The sequence below is a fragment of the Cetorhinus maximus genome, chromosome 15, assembly GCF_964194155.1.
Source record: "Cetorhinus maximus chromosome 15, sCetMax3.hap1.1, whole genome shotgun sequence".
Classification (NCBI taxonomy): Eukaryota; Metazoa; Chordata; class Chondrichthyes; order Lamniformes; family Cetorhinidae; genus Cetorhinus; species Cetorhinus maximus.
Window position 1 is genome coordinate 22,335,965 of NC_135893.1, and position 26,643 is coordinate 22,362,607.

The 26,643-nt window shown below is 40.1% G+C and overlaps 1 protein-coding gene across 2 annotated transcripts; it reads right to left on the reverse strand.

The window, feature by feature from the left end:
- Positions 1–1,526: 1,526 nt before the first annotated feature.
- Positions 1,527–26,643, reverse strand: micos10 (mitochondrial contact site and cristae organizing system subunit 10). Of its 2 annotated transcripts, XM_078558082.1 has the most exons (5): positions 26,512–26,643; positions 4,828–4,875; positions 3,786–3,895; positions 2,008–2,060; positions 1,527–1,676 (listed from the first exon to the last, which is right to left on the reverse strand). In XM_078558082.1, exons 1-4 carry the CDS (start codon positions 26,573–26,575, stop codon positions 2,046–2,048), a joined length of 237 nt encoding a protein of 78 aa, XP_078414208.1. In that variant the 5' UTR covers positions 26,576–26,643; the 3' UTR covers positions 1,527–1,676; positions 2,008–2,045. The 2 variants fall into 2 exon arrangements, with proteins under 2 accessions (XP_078414208.1, XP_078414209.1); XM_078558083.1 differs by lacking the exon at positions 2,008–2,060.

Genomic DNA, 26,643 nt, shown 5'->3' on the forward strand with positions numbered 1-26,643 from the left:
CCTAGACCCTGAATGTCAGCAAACTATTCCACTATGCAGAGCATCAGAGCTGAGCTTAACTCTGTCCTCAGTGACACATGCACTTTCTCATAGCGAGCTGAAGTGGAAATGCTGGATTATTTTTCTCTTCTTTACCCAATTGTCATACCTATAGCCAACTCCTCTGAGCCTTTGCTGAAATTAGCCAACTCAGAGGAGTGGAATCTGGGACCTTCTCGTAGCTATTACCACCCTCGTCAATTTGTTTAGTTTATCAGGGACATATTGATCATGGACTCCATGGTCATTACCAGTTTGGTAAACTCAACCAGTAGAGGGTTTTCTGGGGTGCCACACCTCCAGGTTGGAAACATGGACCAGTCTGAGGGTGAAAGAACTCAACAGTATTGCTCCAGAAAGCACAAAACATTACCATAATGCACCTCAGAAAAATAACTATGGAAGGCAATAAGATCTGAAACTGCACAATTTGTTAGCCTGAAAATACCCTTTCAAATTGACAATAATTAGATATGCATTAGGTATGGTGTATAACATACTTTGAGGAACAGGGAGAATGTACCCTGAAAGTACTTGACCCCTTTCTCCTTCACTCCCTTCACAGCAGTTCCTCCTTTAATTACAGAGCATTCCCTTTAGCAGCTGCACATAAATAACAGCTACAAGACCAATCAGAGGCTAATGCAATCTTTGGACAGTTTAATTTAAGCCTAGACGTCAACCAGGGTTTATTCCAGTAGTGTTAACCAGCAAATCATACCTATTAATATACAGGTAATTTATAGACTGTGGAATCCACATGCATATGGACTAGGCACTCAGCAATAATTAATTGAAATGTACAATTAATATTTGACTTATTATGGAGGTGACTATATAATTTCCCCGTAGTGAATCTGCAGTAAACCTTTGCAATTTTGTTCTCCAGTGCAAAGCATTAATTGAGCTGATTTACTACTAGCCTGGACTGCAGTTAGCATCAATACATTATCACACTATAATTTATTGTTAGCTACATAGTGATTCTAGATTCCAGAGATTGCACAGAGGGAACATTCCAAACCAGGAGCACAGCTTATAGACCGACTATAAACACAGGAGTGATTTAAAATGCCCTCTGGGGGAAGGCTGTTGTGGAGAGCAGAAGCCGTGTGCTGAACTGCTCTCGCTTCACAAGAAACCAGGAGCTAGCCTTTCTTTTAATGACTCCAGCTGTGGGTGTGTGCTCCTTCCCTCAGCTCCTGTGTAACAAATAAAAGGGAAGGCTTCCTTAGAAAAAGATTCCTATAACCCAAACAATGCCACAAGACAAACGTAAATCTGTCATTAAATGTCCATCAGGTTTAATTGGATGCTTGATAACTCAATAACTTATTTTCAGATCTCCACCTCACTTGGTCATGCCACCAATGGCCGTATTTTACATGCCTTCCCAGATGAGCCCATCTGGTAGTCTTTAGACCTATACCTTTCTCTTGCCATGCACAAATGGATCAAGCTGCGCTCAATAAATAAGAGTCGTTAGCTCTTTTTATTAATGACGATTTTAATATAGAAGCTTGAGAAGTGAAATTAAATACAGCACAGCAATAAGAATCGCTGTTACATGCACACAGGCAGAATTGATCCACGGGAAACTGGTACTGTATAGTAAGCAAATCCTAAGGCGACTGGTCCTGTGAAAAAAATAATAATTCACAAAATTAGTATAGAATTTAATTTGGCAGAATTAAGAAACAGCGATAATATTTTACCACAAATAAAGAGGCACAGAAAATTACATTATCTGTGTTCCTCACAAAGAAAAAACGGGCATGCTTAACTAGTAACAGAAAAAGGTGGACATTATCACAGAGATGAGGGCACGAAAGAAGGTACGGAGAAGGGCCTTCAGAGGCACAGTCAAAGAGAAGAGCTTTGGAAGGAAGTGGCAAGGAAAAAGGATTTGGGGAGAGAATTCCATATGGAATGGATCTACAGCTTTAAGACAATTAATTTTGTTCTCACCTCTGGCAGAGGCTGAAGAACAAATCAGCTTCATTTCCTCAGTTGGAGAAATTCTGTATGTGTAAAGCAGAGATAAAAAGAGCTGGGAGGAGGCACAGGGGTGGGGATTGCAGGGGGAAAAGTTTTCACAAAAGCAGCTGAATGTGAGAGGGGAAGACAGACACTCTTCTCCTGGCTGTGTAAATCATTCCCAGTTTGATTTTGACCATAAAAGCCTAATTTCATTTAAAATGCAACCGTGTCATATATACGAAAGAAACTCAAATTTAGCTGAAATGTAATACACACACAGCACAACTTCCATTCCCATTTCTATGCATGAATTACAATTTCAATTATATTTCTGTTCTCGTGGGATGAACCTATAGCAGGTGAATTTCAGTATTTCTGGTTCATTCCAAGTTCAGCGATTTACAACCAAGCTAAACAAAGGGGTATGCTGCATTTACAGCTTATCTTGAGTTTTATTACCTTGCCCTGTCCAGAAAGCTCCTCACTGGAGTCAGTTTCAAGGGCCCTGACTACCCTTCTGAATCTCATAAGGGGTCATTCTTCATAGTGTTGACAGAATATTTATCTACAGAGAACATCGCAGTGAGACCAACCTCATCCTCACCTGATATTGTAGTTTGTAGCAGGAGGATCATAACTGACAACCAAAACGAACATCTATCCCTCTACCCCCACCCCCAAGCCATGAAGTACACTTTATTCTGGATAAAAACACATGTGATCTAAATAACTGATTCGAGAATAAAACAACTCAACTATTTAATTTTTAAAAAATTGTAAACACAGACATTGAAACAGAGCTCACCATTTTAAAAATGAATCAATTGCATATAACCATTTAGTGAAAGGTTTAACTAGCCTCCATTAGAAAACTTGTAAAATGACTATCACTTGACATTTGCTGAAGCTTCCTCAGGGAAACCCTGGTATTTTGCTAAACTAAGTATTTTATTAAGATTCAACTACACAAGCAATGTTTTACATGAATGGTAGTCGGGAAACTATATGTGACCTCACTGCCCTTTGGTCTAGGTTGGGAATAGAGAATTTTGGATCACTATTCAGCAACCCTTGCTGCACAAATATCAGGCAAGGATGAGTAGATTTGCTTCTACGTTCCTGATAGTTAAATACATCTTTCCTGTCGGTCAGTGAGGTCTAGAAAGCCTGGTTCTGTGTTTATATGTTCTACAGCTACAATTTGCAAGGCCAGTAAAGGCCATAAATATTTTGCAAACCTGAAATTCAAGGGAAATGGAGGAAACATGTGTTCAAGAAAAGGAGAATCCACACATACTTCGAGTTAACTTGGCAAGCATCCTTGTGCCAAAACAGAGGAACTGGTCAATGACAGAAACAGGAACTGCAATAACAGTCACTGAAAAGTTGTAGGCAAGTCACAGCCAATGGAGCAAGAATGCCCATCCACTGACCTCACTTGTGTCTACAGCATCCAGTACAGAATAGACTTGCACACTGTTGGGATTGTGAACTGTCTTCCTTACAATCTGAAGCTGTAGCCCTCCATGCTGATCAAACCATACCCAGTAGATTTGATGACAAGAGTTTGGCAGAGATGCAATGGACTAGTAGGTCTAGTCTCCTTTGACCATAATTCTAGTTTGCTTACATACGTCAGCACAAACTCCCCTTGCAAGGGTTCAACAGATGCTGAAGGAAAACTCAGAGGTTGTTTGATTCTCCCAGTATCATCTGTCCTGTAATACCGATCAAAATCTCAGTTAAAATACAGTATCTGTACTCACTTTGACGAATTTTCCATACATAAGATACGGGGACTGGAAATCATTCTGGCAGTTAGCATAGGCCATTCCTATACCCATTCCTGCACCAAATGTAATAGGCCAAACACGCCCTACACACAGAAAAAACATAACATTAGGCTCAATGTAAATACCTGGAGCCTGGAAATCATTAAATACATTTTTCAATTTATTTAATAAAGCTCTACAACAGACTCATTTGCTTTTCTGTTTAATAGAATGACAGAATAGTACAGCCCGTCAAGTCTGTGCTGCCTCTTTCAAAGAGCAATACAATTAGTCCCACACCCCCTGACACTTTCCCCATATCTCTGCAAGCTTTTCTCCTTTGAGTATTTATCAAATTCCTCTTTGAAGGCAACTTCTGAATTTGTATCCAGTATCCTATCAGGCAGTGCATTCCAAATCTACTCTTTTCCCCTCTCTTCTGTAGCCACATAACCGTGCTAGGTTACAGTTCCATAGCCACAGTCTGACAATGAGCACCGTGACTATTCTTCACAGGTGCAATTGGGCAGTGAGTGTCAGTACACTATTCAATCATGGCAGGAAGGAGGTGGAAGGGGCAATGTAGCCCAGCCTGGTCCTTACATCACCCAGTATTAGCTTGCCAGAAATGTTCAGGAGGTACAACTCTGGGGGAGTTTTGCCCTCTAGTGTGCTGACACACCTACCACTACCCTGGAGAGTCACTAACTCAGTATAGACCAAAGATTGCACCTGGGCTGCAGCTCTGTATGGCTCAATTACTTAAATGGTTGATGTATTTAACAGAGTTATCAGAGGAGCAAGGGTGTTAATTTTCCTGAATGTGTCAAATCATAGCTTTGCTTTTCCTGGGCTATAACGGCAGCACCTCGCACAATGTTGCTAAGACTCGCCTATTGGGAAGCACTCTACAACAGCCTGGGGAATGACCCCCATCCTCCCGCTTAACTCCACCCAGATTTTGCTTCCTGCAGTTATTACACTCACTTATTTACTGTTCCATACACACTCGACAACAGTGAACTGCAATACTTACGCTTAAAAACGACGACAGAGAATACAATGCCTAAGCCAAAGCCAACACCTGAAAAGTAAATAAATTTTCTTTTTAAAAAAAAGCTTGAAATTTAACCATCAAAAGCCACAAGATAAAGTGTACCAGTCTTATAAACTGTTTGGATCAGTGGCATTGCAGCATTTAACATTTCTGTACACCTGCGGATCAAAGAATTATTTTTGTCCATTTTGTAGCTTTTTGCAAATAACCTAGCAAAGACCCAGTCAATACTGGGCTGGTCTATAGGCCTCTCCTCTCACTGGCCTCAAAAATCATCAGGGTGGGGGAGGAGGAGGTGTTAAGTAAGTTTTGGCTTTTCATCTTGAAAGAGAATCTTCCTTAGGGGCAACTAACACAATTATAACTTGGAGTCAAGTCATGGTGTTCAACAAATTGCAGGAACTACTGCAGGGGAAAAAACATCCGCCTGCACAACTGTGAATTTCAGCTTGTCTGGCACTATTAGTCTTAACAGATTGATTGTATAAAGAAAGACAGGTACCTCCTAACTCAAACTAATAAATGAACACACTTCAACTCAGTGCTAATTAGCTCCATGTCAAAGGCTTTAAGAGCAGACCTACCCGCTCCAAAAAAAGTTTACAGTTTTTGTATTTTTATATCGAGTGCTCCCTGATGGCTTGATGAGCTTATCAGGGATGTAGCTGAGACTTACAAACTAGGAGGTCTCAGATTCAATCCTTTGTTGATCCAGGGCAATACCACTGAGAAAGGGAGTGGAGCTTTCCACTCCTGATAGAGTGATACCTGCAGGAATTGCACATGTGGACACTGATGGACAACCCAGAACTAGCTGTGATGTCACACATGAGTATTGTGTGCTTTGGTGAGATACTGTAATCCACCAGGGAGTTGGTGCCTTTTGGTTTGGGGGGGGGGGGGGGGGGGGGGGGGGGGGGGAAAGCAGGGGGAAGGGTGGGGAAACTTTGGAGAGAAAAAAATGTGGTACATCATGTTGGAGGATGGGGCAAAAAGCGTAGAAATTAGTTTTCTAAACAAGTCAGTTACTACCTAAAAGGAATTGGAAAATAAAATGTTCATGCAACAATCTCACATCAGGCTGTCAACTTACACTATCATGAGCAGACTTTTTTTTAAACCACAATTTGGGCATTAAATTAGCAATAGAATTTCATATCTTAAAATCAGCATTTATTTTATGAAACATATCAGGAAATATCAAACCAGAATAACATGTACTCAATATTTATGGACTCAGCACTAAATAGCAGAAGTGTTGGTCACAATCTTTCAATCTTCATTGGATATAGGAGTGCTGTGGCAAGACTGCAAAGCTGTTAATGTTATACCATTATCCAAGAATGGGGAGAAGGATAACAGAAAACTACAGCCTAACATCAGTGGTGGGGAAATTACTGGCAACCATTGACAAGGACAAAACAAACCTATATTTGGAAAGGCTTGAGTCAATCAAGAGGAACCAGCATAGATTTGTTAAAGGCAAAACATATCTAATTTTGTTGAATTCTTTAATCAGGGAACAGAAAAGGTCGATCAAAGTAGTTCAGTAGATGTTATATATTTGGACTTTCAGTTGGTATTGGACAAAGTGCCACATAGAAGGCTTATTAAGAAGATGGAATCCTGTGGAATTAAAGAGAAAGTGGGGGTATGGATATAAAATTGAATCAGTGACATAAAGCAAAGGGTAATGGTGAATGAATGTTTTTCAGACTAGAAGGTGGTGGTGTGCCCCAGGGGTCAGTTTTGGATCCCTTGCTTTTTGCACTTTTATATAAACGACTCAGACTTGGGTGCAGCATTGTAAAATTTGCAGATGATACAAAACTTGGCAAAGTAGTAGATAGTGATAAGGACAGCTTATAGGTTTCAGGATGATACAGAGAGGATGGTGAAATGTGTATAAGCTTGAGCTCAATGCAGAGACAGGTGAGGTGTTGCATTTTGGGTGGGCTAATATGGAAATACTGTAACTATAAATGGCATTATTTTGAAAAATGTAGATGAGCAGAGTGTCCTTAGTGTCAATATATACAAATACTTAAAGGTGGCAGAGCAAGTTAATAACGTGGTTCAAAAAGCATATGGCTTTCTTGGGTTTATAAATAGAGGAATGGAATTTAAAAGCAAAGAGATCACACTGGAACTTTATAAATCACTGGTTAGGTCGCAGCTATTGTGGACAATTCTGCGCACCACCCTTCAGGAAAAGATGTAAAGCACTTAGAAAGGATGCAGAGGTGTTTTATTACCAGGGATGAGGGACTTCAGTTGAGCAGCAGTTAGAAAAGTTGGGACAGCTCTCATTGGAACAGAGAAGGTTAAGAGGTGATGCAAGAGATTTTCAAGATGAGAGGTTTTGATAGTGTAGACAGAGAAAATTATTCTCCCTGGTGACTGGGTCAATAACGAGAGGTCATAGATTCAAATTCATCGACAACAGATCTAGGGGGGAGACCAGGAGAATTTTTCCTCACTCAGCTGTGGGGATCTGAAATGCTTTACCTGAAATGGTGGTGGAACCGGATTCCATAAATAATTTTAAAAGTGGGAGTTACTTGAGGATGAGGAACTTACAGGGTTACAAACAAAAAGGGGATGTGGGACTAAGCATGCCTGATCTTTCAAAGAGCCAGCAAGAGCACAATGGGCTGAATGGCCTCCTCTGTGCTGTAATTGTCTGTGACTCTATGAATTTTCAACTTGCTAATAAATTTAATTAACAGCTTTAAAGTTAATCTTCAGTAAGGTTGCAGTTACAAACAAGCCAATTTAATCTTGCACTGAAGATTTTGGCCATTAGATCAGCAAGAATTTGAGAACTTGTTTTGTTCCAAGCATTTTTGAACCTCAAAGCCCACTACAATTAACAATTTCCTAAAATACCGCGCACAGAAATTATACCTAACTAGTACAAGTTAACCATCAACAAGAATGTACAAAATAGGGAACCATTTCGACCTTTAACCTTCATCTCTGCTGCACACCACCTGTCTCCCAGACAGAGATGCATTAAGGTCTTTTTTTTTTGTTGCCCTTAACCCTAGGGCTGGGGCCCACAAGAAGGGACTTTACAAAGAGGTCAAGTCTGCATTTTGCAACACATTTTTGTCTTTTTTAAAAGAAAAAAAATCTCTTCTCTGTTGGAAACTGACTTTCACTGTAAGTATTTAAACTGTTACAGAAAGTTTGTGAACTTAACAAATATAAGCTTTGTACAAGGAATTATTTAATCAGGAGAAAAGCAACCCAGGCATGCAGTCAGTAAATGCTGCAGTCGGCTAATTTATGTATTGTTCACGTTTGGATTGCAAAGCCATTTACGTGTCGGAGTGTTAATCATATAGAACTGCACCTCAAATGTTCTAAAAGAAAAGGCAATGTACATCTATACTAGCTTCAAGGATGTGGCTTTGTTTAATCTTTAACACAGAAAAACACATTAAAACATATATGCAAGCCCTGGATAAATGGAACATGGTAGACTGAAAGGTTCCAGGATATCACAAAACTCTTCCACTGAAGGGCCTTAGAACAGAAACTTTATAATCAGAATTCAAATCAAACTTATGTTGCAGTACCGCCCCAATGACCAATAATCAAATTAATAAGTTCTAAACTGCTTTATTCTGATGTGCACAAGAAGCATACACCCTGAGCAGTGGCTGAGACTGATTAGATGAGAGGTAGTGGGCTTCACGCGACGATAGTGGATCCTAACATACAACTCTACAAAATATACAGCACAGATAAAAGGCTAGTAGGCAAGAAAGATAGAACTCAAAGATAATCAGAAAGGACCAACATGAGACATTTCAGAGGCTTCAGTGTTTAGGAAAAAAATCTTGTTAAATATATAGGACTGTATTTTTGTGGGGTGCTTGGAATCTTAACTTTGTCTCAGATATGACCACTGAGCCAAGCTCTAGCCTTAGCCACAAAATTATACTTCTTCAGTGCTTTTAATAGCAGGAATACCTGCATGCAATTGGCTGAAGGCCACTATTAACAAGTACAGCAAGTGAGGAATGGCCCATTTGATTTCTAAGGTGGAACCAAAGAGTACATTTACAACAGGGTTGAAAATATTGTACAAAATAGTGCAGAGAAACTACCCAATTAAAATAGATTTGCATTTTTCATATCGGGGCTTTCATGACCAGAGGACATCCCAAAGCATTTTGCAGCCAATGTAGTACTTTTCAAGTGCAGTCACTGCTGTGAGAAACATGGTAGCCAATTGGTGCACAGCAAGCTTCCATAAACAGCAATGGAATAATGACCAATTAATCTGTTTTTAGTTATGTTGGATGGGGGATAAATATTGGCTAGGAAACCAGGGAGAACTCCCCTTTCCTTCATTGAAAAATGCATTCAATTTCATCCGCCCATTTCACCAGTCTGACTTGGTCCTCCTGCAGTTTTCTACTATCCTCACTGCTCACTAAATTTCCGAATTTTGCACCGTTTGCAAACATTGAAATTCTGCCCTGTATACCCAAGTCCAGTCATTAATACACATCAAAAAGAGCAGTGATCCCCACATCAACCTCAGCAAAAACCAGTGCACACTTCGCTCTCGTCTGAAAAAAATTCTCTGCTTTCTGTCACTCAGCCAATTTCTTATGCACGCAACCACTGCCCTTTTAATCTCATGGGCATCAATATTGCTAACAAGTCTATTGTTATTTATATTTATCAAACACCTTTGGAAAGTCCATATACACAACATCAACTGCACTAACTCTCGTTAATCCTTTCCACAACTTCATCAGGATCTGCAGCAGCCCCCTGCCCCACTAAATGCTACAGGATAAGCACAACATTATGACCAGCAGCCCATCAATAAGTATACCCTACCCCAAACATCAGTAACAGCCCATGCATAGCGGCATACTGGAATCCAGTCAAATTGGACAGTCTATCACAAGTCACAAACAACAGGCACTTGAAAAAGGAAAATCAGGGCTTGTGCAACAGAGAATGTTTCAAGTAAACAAGATCAATGAATCAAAAGGAAGCTTTTCATGAACTGAGGAAATTGCATAAGACTATTGATCAAGTGGGGAGTATCGGCAATTCCTCCTTAATCATAACAGTCTTTGCAACCCACAAGTGGCTACCCTGTACTCCATAGATAATTCAAGCATGTCCATGATTGCTGTTTGATCAAACAGCAGTCTAACAAATAAGCTTATACTTCTGGGAAACTGAGATTTGACACGGCTTGCTGTCTCCACTGAGAGAAAGTATGAAACAAAAACTAAGATGGTCATGTAAATGTCCTAGAAGGTACCTGAATAACACTGACAAAAAGGGGAAAATATATGTCGCTTTATTTGTGTCTTCTGAAGCAGTCTTAGAGAGATCAATATTAGGTCAACTGAAGCACTTGGAGAGTAAAATTATAATTAATCATTACAAAACTACTTTCTGAGCCAGTACTGAAGTAATCAGTACCAAACTCTACCTGGAAAAGGGAAAATCAACTGTAGGGCACGGTTGATTGTAAGTTCCTGTGCTAGTCTCCAATTCAGACTACTCACCGACAAACTAATCTCAATGGTGGTTAATTAAATAGGTTACATTCTAAAATGGTTCTCCTCAAGATAATAAATGGCAGCTCAGGCTTGCAAGTGGTGAAAGAGGAATGAGCAATCAGGGCTGCAAAAATAAATAAATAAAATTAGGCTGAATATTCACCCATTTTTGGACGTAGGACATTTTATCATCTGTAACATTTAGCATCAATGCTGTCAGACACAGAATGTGGACAAAAAATAAAAATCCCTCTCCCCCAACACCCAAAACACCTATGCTTTTATTTCTAGGTAATCCCACTTAAGGAGAATTATTTTAGATACCAGAATGCTTCAGACGATTGATCGCAGAATTATCCTTCGGGAACTGTGGAAATGCAGTAGCAAAGCCTGTTTCAATTTTCACCATTAATATTAAAAACCTAACATACAGGGTCACACAGACTAATCTCAGTAACAGCTCTAATATTTATATGTCAGCCAGGTTCCAACTCTTACATGCTCAATTTCCATTATATAGCAATATATTCCCTTAAACACTGCCCACATGAGCAAAATATGATTATAAAATATAACTGCCCTACAGTTGACTTTACTGTGATCTTGTTCCCAAGTCAAACTCCCTCACAGTTACACAATAAGGCTAAATTGGCAAAAATAACCAAGAATTGTGTTTTGTTTAGAATGCCAACAGTATTTTGTGTCATGAAAGAAATACATACATGAGAAGCAATACAAATAATTTAACTACTGAATACTTTGATCACTTAAACAATTTCCCTAAATATGTAGCCACATGTTGTTTGGAAATAAGTTCTAAATTTTCAAGTATACCAATTGATGCTTTTCAGTATGGTGCAGATGCTGGAATGGTTTGAAATAATTTGAGAACATGAAAAGGTTCAAAAGCAAAAGTATAAAGCAAGCTTCAAAGACCAGCAGCAACGAGTAACTGAAGAGTAGACTCTAATCATCATTTTATGGTCATGTATCTAGCTAAACAAGGGGTTCTCTAGCAATCCCAGGGAAGGTGGCTGCTCGGCATACCGGGATACGAATGGGGTATGAAAACTGGTCAGAATTTCAGTACAAATAAAACGTCAAGAACACCAGTAGTCCCAACTTATCACTGCCCCACAGAACATCTGACATGGAGGAAGGTTAAGCAAGGTTTAAGTACAGTTCACCAAAACCACTTCCCTTAAAAATTAGGGGAAAAGCCTAGACTATTTTAAATAATGACTAAACTGAAGGGGCACTTTAAGACATTACTTTACCTGAAACTAACAAACTCCCTTAATAGTTCATATTTTATACTTCAATTCAAGATTTATAGATCAAAAGCACATACCTCAAATGACTGAACAATGCTATGTTTTGTTCAATTTTTTTGTCTAGTTAAATTGCATTTCTGTGGAATTTCATAACCAAGTAGAACATGAAACATTCACCCACTTTAGGATGCAGGACATTTTACCATCTGTAACACTGCGAATCTTGGAAATTTGAAATTTTAAAAATCTGCTCTAAAGACTCATATGGGCTAGAAACGTTAACTCTGTTTATCTCTCCACAGATGCTGCCAGATCTGCTGAGTTTTTTTCCAGCATTTTCTGTTTTTATTATAATATGAAACATATGTACATCAACAGACTTAGCAAGCACTGTCTATTTTGCTCTGTGGGTCCCAGACCCAGTAGAAATTGGATATAGACTACCAAAGTTAATCCCCCATCTGTTCCCACCCATTTTCCTAAATAAATCCTAGTTGTTTATGGTGGGGGGGGATGGGGAAGAGAGAAGTGTAAACGGAAACAGGCACACACAGACACAGAACAAGAGCAAAAATAAAAATAAAAATACCTGGAAAAACTCAGCAGGTCTGGCAGCATCTGCAGAGAGGAACACAGTTAACGCTTTGAGTCTGCATGATTCTTCAACAGAACAAGAGCAATTGTGTGCGAGTTATTGGGAGAGATCTAATGGCCAGCATGAACATACAGCTTAACATCAACTTGCATTTATATAGCACCTTTAGTATAATAAAACATCATAAGGGTCTCTATTGGAGCAATATCAAACAAAAATTGACAGCTTAGGACAGACTGAGATAGAACAAGCTAATGTAAGAAGGGGTAATGAAGAGCCTCCATGAATAAAAGTGAGAACTGAAAGCAACCGACAGCTTGCCAGGGGGGAGAGTGGGGGGTGCCGGAGAAAACACGCAAAGTGCAGGATGCAGGGTTGGGGGGTGGGGGGGTGGTAATGAGAAAGAGATCACCTAGAGTGAGGGGCAACAGCTAGAGCAGGGCAAGGAAGAGGACCAGCACAGAGCAAGGCAGAAAGGAACAGTCCAGAACAGGAGCAAATGGGACGGCGGGGCAAGAGGAGAGGGCAATGATCCAGTGAAGGCAGGTGGGGTAGAAAGAATGATTGACAGCAAGCTTGGAAGGAGAAGCAGAGAAGTAATTGTGCAGTAAGGTTAGAGATAAAGAAACAACCTAGTGCAGGAGAGAAAGGGGAGCAAAAAAGGAGAGGATGGTGACCAAAAGCGGGGTGGGGGACAACAGAGGATGGAAGAGACAAAGACAGAAGATGGCAATAGGAATAAGGGACAGGAACAGTGAGAGAGTTAGGAAGAGAGAGGGAGAGAGGGCATGAGCGAACAAGCGAAAGAATTAGGATTTCTACAATAGATTCTTTTGTTCACTTGTTTAACAGTCATTAACCCCAGAGTTTGCTGTAAGCACATTAACTAGCATGTTAAATAGAGCATGAAGAAATTTTAACCACTAAGTCAAAGGGTTTATGAAAGTGTTAACTCCAATAAATCTCCATTCCTTTATGACATGATTTTAAACTAAGCATATAGTATGGATGGATTTGGACCTCAATTTCATTGCTCTTGGTAAGTCAACTTTCCAAAGTAAACTCTTGTCAAGTATAGCTAAAAATTGCAGCTTCAGAAAAATGCACCAGATACTACCACAGCTACCAAGTCAACAAGGAAACTGGGTCAGTGATCAAGCAACATGTTTGAGATAAGCACTCTCTTGCTCTCCTTTCACTCCATTTTTGCTAACATTGGTGAGTTTTATTTACATAATTAATCCTATTTCTTTCTTTCTGAAGATTGGCCTTCCTGCAGGCTATGGCACACTCTCAAAATTACCTACAATATCCGATCTAGCTGTTTCCTTCTAAATGGAGATTTTGACATACATTTTCCTGAAAACAATGCCAATTTAATTAATATTGACTAACATCACGGCTGGTATACTTAAATTATCAGTCTGCCTCTGTACTCACATCTTCAAGCACGGGGTATAAACTGAACATGCTGACCATTATGCTACCTCAGTACCACAAGTAGTGTGCAGCCCAAATAATTCAGCCCCGCTTGTAGAATACAGCTGAAGCCCAAATCTAATGACCTGGCAGTCACGGAAACTTTTGACCCATTTCACTGCACGAAGTTGCCAGATGGCTCTTGGGATTTAAATTGTTTTTATAATTTGATACTGATTGATGGAAACAAGTATCACATTAAATTAAATAGTACACGAGCAATTAGCTTGGCCAATAGACTTAAATGTAAAAGTGGTTTCAGAATGGAACAGAAGTCTTATTGTGCTCCAAAACATTAATATGCCGTTAAGCGCTCCCACAATATCTGTATTATTTATGAAGTGCACTAATGGTAGTTGATGCCGTGGATCAGATTCTATTGGGACTAGATGGAGGATGCCAAAACTCATTTAAAGTGTGACCTTTATAACCCTTCAGTAAGAGGTGGCCTTCATTATCCATTCCCAGACTGAATTTGAGCTTGCAGCTTCAAACCAACAGTGTGCTTTATTAAGGTATTTTAATATCAATTTGAGTGCTCCAATTTAGGCTCTTAACAGTAAAGAATACAACCTTAAAAGCAAATTTGTTTTCTACATGGAGCTTCAACTGATGTAAAGTAGACAAGATTTTACTGATCTCTTCAAAAATGAAAAAATGATTTCTCTGAATAGAAAGGTTAATGGTTTAATAAAGGTAATCATGCTAAAATTAATCCAGCAGTCCTTTTATATTCAGCCATACAGATATAGAGTACATTGTCTTGCTGCATCTGCCTTTGTTGTAGCAATCTGAAATGGTAATTTATAGAGTTTTAGTAACTGCAAACAGACAACCTTGTTTTCATATTTATTTGGTATTTTCTTGATTTGTAAATGCCATCTGCATAAAATTATAAGAAGTGCAATGACCTATCCAGGCTATGAGATCACACAAACATTACTGACTAGCTTCAGACAAAATGTATTTTCTTCCCTTCGCAGGTTTCCCTCTCCCTAGTCCCCACAAAATTTCCTCTGCCTGATGTGTCTTTCTTCATGCCCAGGCTGGCAATGCCATCTGTAATTAGCCTGAGACCAGGAACCACCCTGGCATGGCTGCCTTCTGATCTTCCGCCTCGCTTCCAGGGAGATGCCACAGACCACGCACTCAACATTACTCAGATTAGAGAGTCAAAATTACATCCATTCCCACTTCATGACATGCACAGAGTGACAGCATCAATTCTAAGACTTCTATTTCTACTGCCTCCACAGCAGAGCCAAATTGCCAACAGGTAACAGTTAACTGCTATTAAGTAGTAAAAAAACAATTATTTTACTTAGCTAGAATTCACAAGTAGTTTATTAGAAGTTACTTTTTTAAGAAAGACAATGGGCTGAATTAAAAATGTCATGCAGAACATGTTGCCAAATGATTTTCCAGGAAATCACCTGGTTACATTGATGAATAGATTTAAACAACGAATGGGATTAAGGTTCCCCCCTTAGTAAAATGAGTTTGGTTTTCAGTCACACTTGGCACCGAAGTAGTACACATAACTCAGGACGACAGTTCCAACAATAAAACATTCTCTCAGCACAACACAAGGGTGGCAATTTTGATTGCCAGAGCCAAAATCCAATTTATGGTGTGCAAGCCCACATTCCTTTGATGCCAAGGCAACAATTCTTAACTTAGCACATCGCAGACTCGATATATAATTCCAGCCATCTTGGAGCATTATCAGCAATTGTGGCAAGCCAACAGATAGAGCAGCTTTGGTGGGAGCTGAAAGTAGGGCATGTGATCTTACACAAGAAAAAGAGCAAAATATATTTAACGGTGTGGAGCTACAAAATACTCCCCTCTGAGGGAGTGGGGTGGGGGTGGAAGAGAGATAAATGCTGAATGGAATTATGCACTAGTGCCTGAATAAAGGAGTACAATATTAACAGTGAAGAACTTTCTCATTATCATATATATATACATGCCTCCCAATGATCTATATAAATGACTTGGATGAAAGGACCGAACATATGGTTGCTAAATTTGCTGATGACATATAGATAGATAGGAGATTAAGTTGTGATGAGTACATTAGGACTCTGCAAAGGGATTATAGACAGGTTAAGTGAGTGGGCAAAAAATTGGCAAATGAAGTATAATGTGGGAAATTGTGAACTTGTCCACTATGGCAGGAAAAATAGAAAACATTATTTAAATAGAGAGAGATTCCAGATCCCTCTGTACTGCAGAGATCTGCGTGTCCTGGTACATGATTCACAAAAAGTTATTACGCATGTACAGCAAGTGACTAGGAAGGCAAATGGGATTTTGTAGTTTATTACAAGGGGAATAAAATATAAAAGTAGTGAAGTTTTGCTACAGTTGTACAAGGCATTGGTGAGACCACATCTGGAGTAATGTGTACAGTTTTGGTTTCCTTATTTAAGAAAGGATATAATTGCATTAAAAGTGCAGAGAAGATTTACTCAACTGATTCCTGGGATGAAGGGATTGTCTTGTGAGGAAAGGGTGGGACTGTATCCATTGGAGTTTAAAAGAATGAGAGGTGATCTTATTGAAACAAACAAGATACTGACGGAACTCGACAGGGTGGATGCTGAAAGGATGTTTCTCCTTATGGGAGAGGCAAGAACCAGGGGGTACAATTTAAAAATAAGGGGTCTCCCATTTAAGATGAAGAGGAGGAGAATATTTTTTCTCTGAGGGTCGTTAGTCTGTGGAATTCTATTTCCCAGCGAGCAGTGAAGGGTCATTGAATATGTTTAAGGTCTCACTCCAGGAGGAGCAAATTTGTTTTTCACCTTTACATTGCAGGTAAGTGATACATAGGGCTTGAAGAAACACAAGTCACTTCACTTACTGTAACAAGAAGAGCTATATTTTGAATCCAGACAATAGACACTATCAAAATATTTGGTTTCAAGGATTTAAGGAAAATAAAGTTAGGACATTTTCCTATACATGGTTCCAAAACATAAAGCACAGTAAACTGGTGTTGTGAAGTGTTATACCAAGCTGTGAAAGACTAAGGAATTTCATTGCAACAATTTTGCAACACTGAAATCTGTTGAGAGAATCCTCGCCAACCACAGCTTCACAACTGTCTTTCTGCTGCTTTTTCACTCTTTCTTCCCTAAAGGTGCTAACTGTTGCTGGGCACAGTGCCACAGGCACCGAATGCCCTCTATTGCTTCATCCACGTGGCGTTATTGTTGCATGTGAATAAACAACAGGCTACTCAGCAACAAAGGTCATAATTTTGAACCCAATCTTTTCATCTACACAAGTGCACCATCTACCAGGGTCACTGTTAAGCCATCAGGAATAAAGATTACTGTGTCTATGTGAACTAAAAAGTACTACCTAGCAGTAAACTGTAATTATATATTTCATTCTTCCAGAATTAGCTGTGTAAGGAGACAGTACTTCTGAGTTAGGGCAAAGTACACGTGTGAGCAATTTGAGATGATAAATTATCACGCACAAAAGTGCAGAACCACATTAAAAGAAAATGTATAATTTTACCTGAAGTGTATTATTACTGATAGACTAAATAAGCCTGGTGAAAACTAGGTCATTGTACTCAACCATACAAACCAGAAGATCCCAAGCTTGGCTTCCAGTTGGTGCAGTTAACCGATTTCAGCAAAGACACCAAGAGAGGCCCAGGACAGGCTATAATTATCCTTGAGGGAAAGGAGAATCACTTAGAACTCTTGCTTCCGATTACTTATCAATGACCCATGCTGGGTGTTGGGCGAGGGTAGGATCAAGTTCAATCATGGACTGTTCATACTTGGCTCACACATGAAGAATCCTGTGGATGGCACAGGAGGACTGCTAGCACCTTGTGAATCGCACCCCAGCATGAGTCAATACCTTCAGGTGAGGGGAAAAGTGGGGGAAATTCATTTAAAACATTTTTAACACTACATGCTGCAACATCACCTCCCAATAACCGCATGACCAAGAAATCTGTTTCCAAGTCTCTGATTATTTTTGTACCAGCTGCAAACCACATTGACAAACATAATTAACTAAATATAAGTTGCATTTCTAAATGTCATCCAATAAAGTTTGAAACTAAAACAACAAGCTGACACAGCATTAATGCCAGCATAATAGCTCCCTTTAAAATTAGCAGGAGCTGGTACTGGTGTACTGTATAATATTTTGGTTATAGCTTCACTCTGATACACAACACGCACGCTATTATTTGGCTCATGTGATTTTAGAACAAGAAAGGTGTTTTTACCTCCCTTCATGGTTTAAAACAACTATTTTTTACAAATATTTAATAATTTTTGTTTGCAAGTCAAAGCATTGCATCACAGCAGATTCACACAGCTGAACTCAAGCAAGAAAATCTAAGTACAGTACATTCATCATCTGCCACCAATTGTCACACAGTCTTGGTGCCAATTTCTCTCCTCCATTCCTGAAAGTGGTTTCCTGCTGGGGTTATTCCACACGTACCTTCCATAGTTTAACCAAGGCGGTCATTATCCACATTTGAATCAAACGAAGTACCAGTAGGCTATCCAACACTGGAGGTATTATACTGAACCGAATCTAGTCCCTGCCTGACGTCCACACTAACAAACACACAAAGGTAGATATTAGGAACCTGTAGCTGATACCCTCTGTAGCTTAGGGACACCAAAAGCAAGGGTAGACCCTGACTGAGATCAGCCAGGTAGCTCAAAGGCCTGTGAACCGGCTACATAGAAATTACAACATGGAAGCAGCTCGTTCAGCTAAACAAGTTCATATTCCCATTTATCCTCCACATATGAAGCAGTCTCAATCTCTTGAGCCAGCACTGCTCCTGTACCCCTTTAACCCCTTTCCTTCAACCAACTATCTAGCCTACCCTCAACAGTTGGTCTTGCTTCAATCACTCTGGAAGTACATTGCACAGCCTCACAAGCCGGTGTTAGGTAAAAGTTTTTCCTGCTTTCTACCCTAAAGCTCTTACATTCAATTTTAAATCTATGTCATTTCATTCCAGACCCTTCAATCACCAAAAACACATACTTTTCTATCTGCTCTGCCTCATCACTTCATGATTTTAAACACCGCTATCAAATTACCCCTTAATCTCCTCTGCTCTAAAGAAAACAGCCGCCATTTTTCAAGTCTTCCTTCATTCCTCATTCCAGAAGGTATCCTCGTTAATCTGCAATGTAATATCTCATTTGCCCCTACATCCTTAGTGTAAAACTGAGAACTGCACACAGTAACTGTGCTGTTACTAAGGCTTTATATAGATTCACCATTACACATTGACATGTTCTAGACCAATTATCAAAAGCCCACTATTCTAACTTTTCTAATGGCCTTAAACCACTTGAGTGCTGTTTAATGCCTTGTGCACTTGAATCCCCTTTTCCACATCACCTAACTTTTCCCCCTCCAAAGTATATTCATTTTTTTTTAACCAAATCAGATTACTGACATTGAATTACATATGAACTAAAAGCAGGAGTAGGCCACTCAGCCCTTCAAGCCTTCTCCGCCCTTCAATAAGATCATGGCTGATCTGATTGTAACCTCCCGCCTACCCACGATAACCTTTCAACCCTTGCTTATCAAGAATCTATCTACCTCTGCCTTATAAACGTTCAAAGACACTTTTTCCAGTGCCTTTTGGAAGAAGAGTTCCAAAGGCTCACGATCTTCAGAGAAAAAAATTCTCATCTGTCTTATATGAGCAACCCCTTATTTTTAAACTGTGACCCCTAGTTCTATAGTCTCCCACAAGAGGAAACATCCTCTCCACATCCACTCTGTCAAGACCCCTCAGGATCTTAAAGGTTTTGATCAAGTCACCTCTTACTCTTCTAAGTTCCACTAGATACAAGCCTAACCTGTCCAACCATTCCTCATAAGACAACCTGCCCATTCCAGGTTACTAGTCTAGTAAACCTTCTCTGAACTGCTTCTAATGCAATTATATCTTTCCTTAAATAAGGAGACCAGTATTGTACACAATACTCTGTGTGGACTCACCAGTGCCCTGTACAACTGAAGCATAACCTCCCTAATTTTGTATTCAATTACCCTCTCAATAAATGATAACATTCTATTAACTTTCCTAATTACTTACTGTACCTGCATACTAGCCTCTTGTGATTCATGCACTAGGGCACCCAGTTCTCTCTGAATCTCAGAGCTCTGCAATCTCTCATCATTTAGATAATATGCTTTTTTATTCTTCCTGCCAAAATGGACAATTCCACATTTGCCCACATTATACTCCATTTGCCAGGTCTTTGGCCACTCACTTAACATGTGTCATTTTGTAGCCTCATGTGCTCCTCACCAATTTTTTTCCCATTCTTCTCAGCATCCACTTTCAGCTTCCTGCAATTCTCAAAATGATTTGCTATAACTCTTATACCAGTATTATCTGAAACTTTGGACAACATATTCTCCAGCCCAGGGCTCCCCAAACTGTGGCAAGAGGAGATTTGGGGGTCACGAGCTCTGAGGCAGCAATGGCTGCCACAGAGCTTGAACTGAATGCCAACAGCTGTGAGGCCCCTTTAAATCCATGCTTCTATTTTGATGGTGGGCATGGCTTAATGTAGGCTCTCTGGAGCCCGACTGCTGTTGCAAAACAAGCCTGTGAAAGGAAGGTATTTGGTTTTTTTTAAAGAAGAAACCCTGTCTTTTTATCAATTCCCACAACGCTCAACTCCCCTTATATAATATGAAGGCAAAATGCTGCGGATGCTGGAAATCTGAAACAAAAGCAAAAAATGCTGGAAAAACTCAGGTCTGAGAGCATCTGTGGAGAGAAAGACAGAGTTAACGTTTTGAGTCCATATGACTCTTCCTCAAGCTCAACAACTCAAGCTTACCCCGCTCAGCAACTCAAGCTTCCCCCCTTCAGCAACTGAAGTTCCCCCACCCCCACAACCTCCCTGGCATCATACAAAATCTGAGGCATTAAAATGGGGGTTACTCCAGAAAAAAGCACTAAATCCACCCTAAATCCAAATCACTGATGAACAGTAAACTCTACTGACCAGAATCCTATGTGACACCGCTATCCATTTCCAATCATTGAGAAAGTGACTTTAATTATAGTTTTGTTTTCTACCTTCTAATTACTTTAATCCAATTTACAGCCTTCCCATTAATTCCATAGCCACTAATCTTCTCCAGTATCAGGTTTGGTACCTTTCTGAAAGTCTATGTATACCACATCTACTGTATTTTCCTCATCCACTATATCCATTGCTTTCTTGAAAGAATGCCATCAGATTCATCACGCAATCCTTCCCTTCTGAATGCCATGTTAAAGATTCTAATTATTTCCTCTTCATCTATATATGGTTTAGTAATACACAGGGTACTGTGTCTACTCATTGGGTCACCAGTGTAGCTTCACAATCTTTCTAATGTCAGATTGCCTCTGCTGGTAGCACCTCTCATCTGTAAGTCAGAGGTGCTGGGTTCAAGCCCCACTTCAGAATCTCAGCATGTAATCTATAACCCTAGCTCAGTACAGTGCTGAAATAATGCTTTATTGTTGGAAATGTCACCTTCCACAACAGGCATTAAAATCACGGCCTGTGCACCTGTTGAGATGAAAAAAGGACATGTACCTATGCAGTGCCTTTCAAAACGTTTGAATATCCCACAGCGCTTTACAGCCAATGAAGTACTTTTTGAAGTGTAGTCACTCTCGTAATGTCAGAAACACAACTGCCAATTTGCACACAGCAAGCACTTACAAACAGCTATGTGGTAATGACATTGATTGAGGCTTAAATACTGGTCATGACATCAGGGATAACTCCACTGAGATGGTGCCATGGGATATTTTACATCCACCTGAAAGCAGACGAGGCATAATTTTAACCTCTCATTCAAAGACAGCACTTTCAACAGTGCAGCACTCTCTCAGTACCGCACTGGAGAGTTTGCCTGGATTTAGATTTTTAGGACTTGAACCGACAACTTTCTGAATCAGGTGAGCGCGCTACCAACTGAGCCACAGAAATGTAAAAAGATCCAATGGCAATTTTTTTTGAAGAATGGCAGTGAGATTGCTTGGTTGGGCCTAGGACACTACCCTGAAGAACTACTGCAAGATGAAAAAGCTTTGACAAAAAAATCTCTTTTTATCAGCAATATCCCCACATCCCTTGTCATTGGTATCCAGAAATCTATCTATTTTGGTCAGGAACATGCTCAATGATTGAGCTTCTACAGCTCTCTGGGATAGAGAAGTCCAAAGATTCACCACCCTTTCAGTGAAGAAATTCCTCCTCATCTCAAGTCTTAAATGGTTTACTCCTTATTCCGAGACTGTCTCTTCTGGCTCTAGACAACAGCCAGAGAAAACATCCTATCTACGTCTACCCTGAATTTTGTAAGTTTCAATGAGGTCACTTCTCATTCTCCTAGCTGTCTTCCACTCTCCATGGAGCAGCATCTAAGCAAAGATAGGTGGAAGTAGGTGGGATAGATGGTTAGATGGAGTAATATTTTCTATTTCCTATGCTGTTTCAGTCAGTTTTCACTCCTTTAAGAGTCTTGTCTAAAAGATTTGGCATTTTTCATGGAGAAAGTGAAACTTGTTACATTTACAACCTGGGTTTTACATTTGTCAAACAATCTAAATTCTGAGATTCATGGATAACAAGCTGATCTAATATGTCCTTATTCCATGACAAATACTTATCCAACACACCCCCAGTGGTTAGTTTTACTTCACATGCAATGCCAGAGATCAACATGTTTTCTCAATAGATTTATTATTGTAGCAAATCAAGTACAAAGTTCACTCAACACACAATCATTCAGCAGTTTGCATGATGCAACTGGTGTATTTCCACAACATCCTAGCATGATTTATGAACTTCGAGAAATAGAAATATATCAACAAACTACATTTATATAATTCCTACAATGTCAGAAAAAGACTTCATAAATAAACAAGCCGAAGAGGTTAGAGAGGTGACCAGAAGTTTGCTTGAAGAGTTGTTTTAAGGAGGGTCATAAAACAAGAAAGGGGAGAGGCAGTAGGTTTACAGAAGACCACGAAGCAGGGGCTAGGCAGCTAAAGGTAAGGCCACCAACAGTGGAATCAAGGGAGTGGGGAACGTACAAGAGACCAGAGTCATTGGAGTAGAGCGTTTGGCTGGAGAGGCTATACAGATAGCGAAAGGAACAATCTTAAAGGGGTTTAAACACAAGAATGAATTTTCTATTTGAAGCCTTGGAACACTGGGAACCAAAGCCAGTCAGCAAGGACGGGGTTAATGCATAATCATGATTTGGTGCAGGATAGGATACAGAGGGAACAGAGTTTTAGATGAACTAAAGTTTGCACAGGATGGGAGATGGGCCAACCAGGAGACTGTTCGAAGTTCAGTATGGAGGTAGCTAAGGCATGAACGAGGGTTTCAGCAACAGAAATCATGAGGTTGGGCAGAGGTGAATGATGTTACGGAGGTAACAAGAGACCCCTTTTGTAGTAAAAAAAAATACAGTAAAAAATGGGTTCAGAAATACAGTTGAATCAACTAGGATACCTAGGTTGTGAACAGTCTGGCTCGTTAAACTTCTTACAGCCAGTTGGTGAAGGAGATGTCAGAAGTCAACCTTTACTCTGTTTTAGATTTATTCACATAGTGAGACATTACAAATGTATAGCTCCTAACTCTACCACAAATATCAAAAAATGTTTTTTATACTCTTTGAGCAAACAATAATCAAATAAATAAATTAACAAATTAACTAATTAACAACCCCCAAAGGGGGTACTGTAACTAAAACAAAAATTTCAACGGAAACTTAGCAAATTAACATCTTTACCAGGGCTGATGAAAGGACTAAGCTCCTTTGAGCTGGAATTGAACCAGCTGTGCACATGTAATTATATCCAATGAGTGCCCATCTGTATACACTTAACCTTCATTTATACAATTAAAATTATTCAACCAGAGACATGGCCAAGGAGGGGCATGGGATCCTCGGCAAGCACACAGTTTGTGATGAAGTGCTTAAGATGATGGCTTTGGTCTTCCCAATGTTCAACTGGAAGTAATAGTGGCTCATCTAAGACAAGCAGTCTGACAACATGGTTATCAAGAGGGAAGAAAAAGTAGACATGATTGGGTGACAGGAAGAGGAGGAAACAGAAAAGATGACCCCAAGAAAGGAAATTAAGTGCAGACAGAAATAATGAGTGCTTGGATCTGGGGCAGCAGCAAAAATGCATTTGCAAACAAAGAAGGAATCCAAGAGGCACAAGCGCTGAATAAGAGGCATATTCCTGGACATAAGAACTTTTTCATAGTAAAATCAGGTATTGTTACAACAGGCACAATTGGTACCTTAGTGTTACATAGCAAGACTCAAATTCAACAGAAATTGATTTATTTTTTAATTCTTCCCCTGTGGGTTTGGTGGGTAAAGGTGCAAATCCTTGGTCTCTCCCAATTCTGATGGTTTACTAGGTAAAGACAATGATCTTTAGTCTTTGCTAAGTCTCCAGTGCTTTAGTGACTAGATATTGTGCATCTCCAATCATTCCTGTCACAGATTCAATGTGCTTCAATTCATGCACATCAACAGACTACACCAGTTCCATACACATGGTATTTCAACATGGACAAGCCCAAACTACTTCAGTGAAGTATTGAAGGAGAATTGACAGAGATTCTGTCTTCCAGATAAGACAATAAAGCGAGATCCCATCCATCTCCCCTCAAGTGGACATAAGAGAACCCCATGGCACAATGTGAAGTGTCCTAACCAGCATTAATCCAACTACAAAGAAAATAAGAGGTGTCAGCTGTGGCTCAGTTCATAGCACCCTCACCTTTGAGTCAGAAGGTTGTGGGTTCATGTCCCACTCCAGGACTTTGAACAAAAAAAAAAGTCAAGAACTGTGAATGTACTCGAAAGAGTTACAAAGAAAATAAATAGATCATGCGAAGCACAAATTAACAGATGTTTGCAAATGTACCCACACCAATTACGCTGCAAAAGTAATTACGTAGCAATAAAGTACTTTGGGGCATCTTGAACGCATAAAAGGCATTATATAATTGCAATAGCTTGCATTTATATGGCACCTGAATAAAACATTTCAAGGCATTTCAGAGTGCAATCAGACAAAAGCTGAGCTAAAAACAGGGATATTGGGGCAGGTCAAGAAAAAAAACTTGCATTTATATTGCATCTTTCACAACAACAAGTCCCAAAGTGCTCTACAGCTAATGAAGTACTTTTGAAGTGTAGTCATTAGTAACAGCCATAACAGTCAATTTCCACAAACGTCCACAATCTCCAATAATGTGGTAATGATCAGGTAATTGTTTTTGGATGTGGTTAAGGAATAAAGGTTGGCCATGAGAATAAGGATGACTCCCCTGCTCTTCAAAATAGGGATATTTTAAGTCCACCTAAGAGAGCAGATGGGGTCTCAGTTTTTACGTTTCATCAAAAAGACTGCACCTCCAACAGTTCAGCACTCCACTACTGTCAGCCTTGATTTTTGTGCTCAAGTCCTGGTGAACCAAACACTGGTCAAAAAAGTAGGTTTTAAGCAATGTCTTAAAGGAGAGAGAAGTAGAGAGGAAAAGATCACTGAAGGGAATTCCAGGGCTTAAGGCCCAAAATGCTGAAGGCACAGCTATCAAGAGTGGGCAAAACCAATGGTGATGACAAAAGGCCAGGTCGAAGGAACACGATTCTCAGGAGGCTGTGAGGCTGGAGGAGGTTGTAGAGATAGGAAGGATGAGGCTGTGAAGAAATTTGAACACAAAAGGTATACAAATCAAATTTTCTTTACTTAAAAGCAAAATACTGCAGATGCTAGAAATCTGAAACAAAAATAGAAATTGCTGGAAAACTTCAGCAGGTCTAACAGCATCTGTGGAGAGAAAGACAGAGTTAATGTAGAGTCTGCATGATTCTTCTTCAGAGCACCTGAAGAGTCATACGGACTCGAAACGTTAACTCTGTCTTTCTCTCCACAGATGCTGTTAGACCTGCTGAGTTTTTCCAGCATTTTCTATTTTTGTTTCTTTCTTTACATAACTGTCAAGGCATCAGAGTCAGGTCTGATATCTTTATTTTAAAAAAAGGGTAAAATATTGCAGATGTTAGGAATCAAGAAGTAGAAAATGCCAGAGAAACACAGCACGTTACTGTTTCAGGTGTTGATCTGAAACGTTAACTTATCTGTTTTCTCCACAGTTACTGGCTTATTCCATAATATCTTCTGATCCTATTCTCACCTTACATTCACACACAAGCACACCTAACAGGAGCCATCAGATAGTAATCAGGAACACAAGCTGTGCTGACTTTCAAGGTCAACGGGCCAACCAACACCTAATGTCTGGACCAAGCATGAAGAATGGCAGATGGGGTGGGGTACCGAAAGCGGCCGATTACGGTGAGGTCGCAGCCAAGCCAGTCCAAAGCTACTGGGAAGGACAGACACGGGGGTCGCCAGCAAGGGCATTTGATCCCTTATGCTCGAGCTGATTGTACTGGGGATTGAGCAAGGCAGCTGCTAGTTTGCTCCGTGTTATCGTCAGTCATAACGAGTTGTTGAACTGCTGCTGCCGGCGTCAGTGTTATCAGTGACCGGGCATCTTGCCCAAGACCTGCCGGCTAGGCCCCGGGGCTCAACCGTTGCCCACTCCGCCACATGCAGGTCGACCAATACCCGCCACCAGCTCAGATAGGAACGATCCCGAGCCATCGGCTGCACTCCGAGCAACTTTACCTAATTTCACCAACGCGTCCGCCATGCACCGCTCCGCTTTCCTAGCTATTTCGGTCTCCGCCATCTTAGACTGCCCAGTAACTGCCTCTCGCGAGAATTGGCCGCGATCTGGCAGCAAGGGGCGGGGCCACG

Coding starts and splice junctions, on each gene's coding strand:
- micos10 (XM_078558083.1), bottom strand. CDS start 26,575: ATGGCGGAGACCGAAATAGCTAGGAAAGCGGAGCGGTGCATGGCGGAC. Junction 4,876..26,511: donor GGACGCGTTGGTGAAATTAG/GTAAAGTTGCTC, acceptor TTTACTTTTCAG/GTGTTGGCTTTGGCTTAGGC. Junction 3,896..4,827: donor CTCTGTCGTCGTTTTTAAGC/GTAAGTATTGCA, acceptor TTCTGTGTGTAG/GGCGTGTTTGGCCTATTACA.